Below are 4,690 nucleotides of genomic sequence, written 5' to 3' on the forward strand. Positions count from 1 at the left end.
TGTAGCGACACGGTTTCCTCCCCTGCAGACTCTCGATTAGAAGCTATCGACGACGGACTCGCGTGCAACCCAACATCGCTTTCTCTACTAGGACTCGTATCCATATCGGAGTAATAGTGACGGAATAGACCGAAGATTAAGATCCAAATAAGAACCCCTGAAGTACGTAAGATACTCGAAATGTAACGAGCTGCAAAAATACGGACTTCCCGATTAACGTCACAGATCAGAACCGAACATCGGACGCGTCACAGACATATCTTGTAATCTCATAAGTTCTTGACTATTTCTCAATAAGTCTGATAATGAGTATACGAAAGAGAAAAGTAGACAGGATCAATCACGAATCCTCGTCTAAATAAGCGACAAGTATAGCAGAGTTGTCAAGCCTCGAGAAATCATCATCACATTATTCGCCCCCTTTTTGCCAAACAATCTTGGCAAAACCATTCATCCGCCAAAATCGCATCTGAGTCCTCGCTCAAACCAAGACAGGAAATATGGAACCATTGATTACAGCCATCGCAGGCAACCATAACCATATCATCACGAAGATCTTGGCAGAGTGGACAAACATTGGACTCCGGATTCGCAGGACCATCGTATTTCCGCAAGCGACTTGCATGGAATACTGCACTGCGTCCTTGACCAGTAGAAGTTAAACTTAGACGATAGCATGGATCCCCAACAGCCTCGAGCACATAATAAGGCCCGGACGCACAACCAGAGAGCTTGGACTCTCGGGATCCACCGACTTTACCCGGATTGAAAAGAATAGTCTTGTCACCAGGCGATAGTCGTTCCGTCGAAGAGCTTAACTTCTTAGACATAGCCACTCGGTTGCGACATTGGAGCCATTCCTCTTCATAGATCTGAAGAAGATCGTTACGCTTCCTGACTCGCAACTCCGCTTCCTTCTGCACGGCATCAGGATCTCCTCGGAAACCACGTGGTACCGTCACGGCATGAAGAACCGCACCACATACCGGCACAATAGGAGAGTAGCCGAAAATGACCTCATGACTATGAGTAGAATTCACCCTGTTCTCAGCAATCATAATCAACTTACGCCAGTCAGCTTCTGATCTGCAAGGAGTAGGTCTCTGTTGCAGTAATGCTCTCAGAGTCGAACCAAGTTCACGATGCTTACGTTCCCACCATCCGCCTAGAGATGGAGTGAAAGCCAGATTGTACTTTTGGAGACAACCGATAGAGACAACGAAAGATACCCAGCTAGAGCTGTGTAAGAATTGAGAACCTCTATCCGTCCAAATCTCCCTCGGCCACACACCAACCAACCAGCAGAAAGATTCGAGACAATCTACCAAGTAATTGGCTTTGGAACTGTTCAACAAATAGAACCGAGTGTAACCGCTCAGACGGCAGCAAATGGTGAAAATCCACCAAGACTGCCTCGACGAAACCGAACCATCCGCGTTCTTACGACTGATCCTAATAGAAGGATCCTGGAAAGGACCATAAACATCACATCCCAAGACTTCGAATACCCTCTGAGGCATCTTCACCGCACCAGACTGAAACTGGGCCGTCGTAGTATCGAAGCGAGTAGTAGCACAGGCCAGACATCCTTTCACAGCACGCTTTGCATGCCGACGAAACTTAGGCCCCCACGCGCTCTGATACATAGCACTCAGAGTGGCTCGTACTCCACAATGGCCTCCTTCAACATGCACGGCAGTAGCATACTCCAAAGCGAGAGATTCAGGAATAACAACTTGTAATCGAAGACCATCACGCAGATCAATCTCGGTGTCGTGTTCTGGCCTCAGACGGACTACAAGTCCATCGTCAAGAATGAAGCCATACTGCAGTCCAGGGATAGGACTCTTATCGTTCTCAGCGCTTTGCCGTACACGTTGACAGAAAGGATCATCCTCCTGGTGGAGTTTCAAGAATTGACGGAACAAATGAGTCGTCTGATCAGGATGTGAAGAACCACCGTCATCAGGACCATCATGAGTCGAATCATGAGACTGGACCCATCGGTTAAAACTGGGTAGAGACATCGCGCCGTAGTTATCATCGTCCAACCATGAAACCATGTTAGTCACCGCACAGTCAATATCAGGACTAGCGCTTCTTGAAACTTCCGACCCATGTACGCTCAGGTCGACAACTTTCTTGCTAGAACCAACCCGAGACAACGCATCGGCGATGCCATTGGAAGGACCACTGATGTGAACCATTCGAAGGTCAATCGGAGGATTCCGACAGCAGAGAGCATGAGAGACATCGGCCACAACGCTACGTAGGCGTAATATAGCCCGGCGTTCCACACTTTTCGTAGCAGGTATGAACCAAGGAGAAGACTGACGGACAGCAACTCTCGAGTCACTTCGTACGGTAATCTGCTCTAAAGCAGGGAATCCATCAGCCTCAACAAGCTCAACCGTCTTCCTCAATGCGGCTGCAATCGCGAATAGCTCCCTTCTATTTATATGCCAGGCCGCAAAGGCCATGCTACGACTCTGTATACGTCCCTCTGCTCCCATAACTCGGCCTACTTCATCGCGCCAGCAGTAACCGTAGCCCAGCCCACTAGCATCTACGTCGATAGTGAGATGGCTACAATGCGAAAAGATTGGAACTTCTCCATCCTCGTGTATCGATGCTTGACACCAATACTCACGAGCTAGACTCAGGTGATTCGCCGCTTCTTTTGCCCAGGGCTGATCCTGATCGTCCCAGGAACCAGCCCGACCAGCAGCGACTCGTGCTGCATCAGCATGACATCTCGCCAAAGCTTCATAAGCGCCTCCCGTTACCGAGCCGATCTTCCCGGCCAACTGGAACACGATACGCTTACTCAACATCTCAGCCTCCGGGACCACCGGAGCTTCACAGCGCTTAACGGATAACTTCTCGTGCTCATCGTCCCAGCACCAAAGATTCCCGAGCCAACGGGTACCTTGGCCACTCGACCATCTCTCACGCTTCGCATCAGGGCAATTGAAACCGCACAGGTCCCAACCCAGCAAAAGCAACTGTTCGACGACATCAAGCACAGGAGCCTCACCGGCTACTACGAAGTCGTCCATGACAACAACAATGGTAGGGTAGACATCTTGACATTGAGCACCTCGCAATACGTCGTAAGCGCAGCGAACGACTTTGCGAATGATACGTTGAGTACAGTTCAACGCATGCGGACCTACCGCCAGCCCAAAGGCTAGCTTAGAACACTCAAACAACTCCTTACCAACCGATAGGTAGACTGGAGTATGTTCACCAGTAACCATGTCGATGACCTCGATACCGATAGAATAGAAAGCCTTCTCGAGGTCGTATTGTCGTATCTGCACTCCTCTTCGGAGCACTCCTCTCAAGACTTGCCCTGCCTTCAACACCGTTGGTTGAACTGCAGACACTGCTGGCGAGTAAAAATTGGCCCCTCTCATATCCGCTACGGGCCGGATACGAGTAGACTTCGTCAACTTCTGCTTCACTGGAAAAATCGTCCCGGTTAAATGGGAACGACGTATCCTACGAAGTTCAGACTCGTCTTCCTCGACCTTCTCCCACCAACCCCTCTCAGTATACACAGAGCAATGCTGATTGAACTCAGATCGCTCGTCCTCGTCGAGCCTCTGTATCATAGAGTTACTACACCAACCTCTCGGAACTTTGGACGATCCATCTGACGAAGAAGTTTTCGTCGTCCACTTGACCACAAAGGAAAATTCTGGCTTGCCAGATGCCTCACGCTCTCTCTTCAGAGACAGTTCGTACCCATCAGAGATCGTTATACCGCACAGCTCGCTCACTCTGGCGAATAAGGTTCGGAGGAGTTCCTTCTCTCGACCCTTATAGTCTTTCCCGTTCTTGTGTAGCTCAGCTGATGCTCGAGCCAACACCTCATCAACTCGACGATCCAGCACATCTCCTTCTTCAGATGCTGCGGGCGATTTCGACGCCGGCCGTCGCAGACCACTCTCCACAGCCTGTAGGTCACGATCGTCCGCAACGAACATCTCCTCATTGGTAGAGTAACAGTCGATGATAGCAGTTGAGAGATCGATATCAGCAGCCATGGCATCAGTAGATCTACTCTCAAACATCTTCTGAAGAGCTATTCGCTCCTCCTTAGTGTCTTGGGGAAAGTCAAGAGTAGCTCCTAGAAGTCGTAGACCACGCCGCCCTATCAGTGGTTGTGCCAGCTTCTCCACGATGAGGAAAGGAAGGTAGGCAGGCTTGCCATCAATGCATACGTTGGCGAGGATCTCGCCACAGGACGGTTCCACCCTAGCATCTGCATAACGGATGGACACTGACGACTGGCCCCTGATCTTTACTGCGGCTCCTCTCTCAATCATACGCTCCGAGTTTTCACGATCGATCAGCGAAGCTGCTGACCCGCTGTCGAGTAGCATTGTCACCTTCTCACCACCCCATTCAAATGAAAGAGTGGGGAGATCATCGTTCTTCCCAACTGCAACCGAACTCCACCCGGCCGTCGCTTCACAGCATTCCACTGCATAAGAGCTGGTCGTCACACGCACGCTTGCGTTCGGCCTCTCGTTCTCCTCGGAGGCTACCTGTGCCTCTTTTGAAGGCTCCATCGGTAATTTTTGATCACTGACATCAGTGCTGGCCTGCTGAACATCGATTGCCGCCTGCGTAGTTTTCAGCAATGGACACTGGGCTTTTCGATGCCCCGACTTCTTGCAGT

At 50.4% G+C, this 4,690-nt stretch overlaps 1 protein-coding gene across 1 annotated transcript; it reads right to left on the reverse strand.

Annotated features, from left to right (window-relative positions):
- Nucleotides 1-111: 111 nt before the first annotated feature.
- Nucleotides 112-4,580, reverse strand: Pmar_PMAR015976 (gag/pol/env polyprotein, putative; the record flags this gene model as incomplete). Its single annotated transcript, XM_002772577.1, has 1 exon — nucleotides 112-4,580. The coding sequence occupies one exon, from the start codon at nucleotides 4,578-4,580 to the stop codon at nucleotides 405-407; it is 4,176 nt and encodes a 1,391-aa protein (XP_002772623.1). The 3' UTR covers nucleotides 112-404.
- Nucleotides 4,581-4,690: the final 110 nt, after the last annotated feature.

This window comes from Perkinsus marinus (genome assembly GCF_000006405.1).
Source record: "Perkinsus marinus ATCC 50983 genomic scaffold scf_1104296960754, whole genome shotgun sequence".
In the NCBI taxonomy this organism is placed as follows: domain Eukaryota; phylum Perkinsozoa; order Perkinsida; family Perkinsidae; genus Perkinsus; species Perkinsus marinus.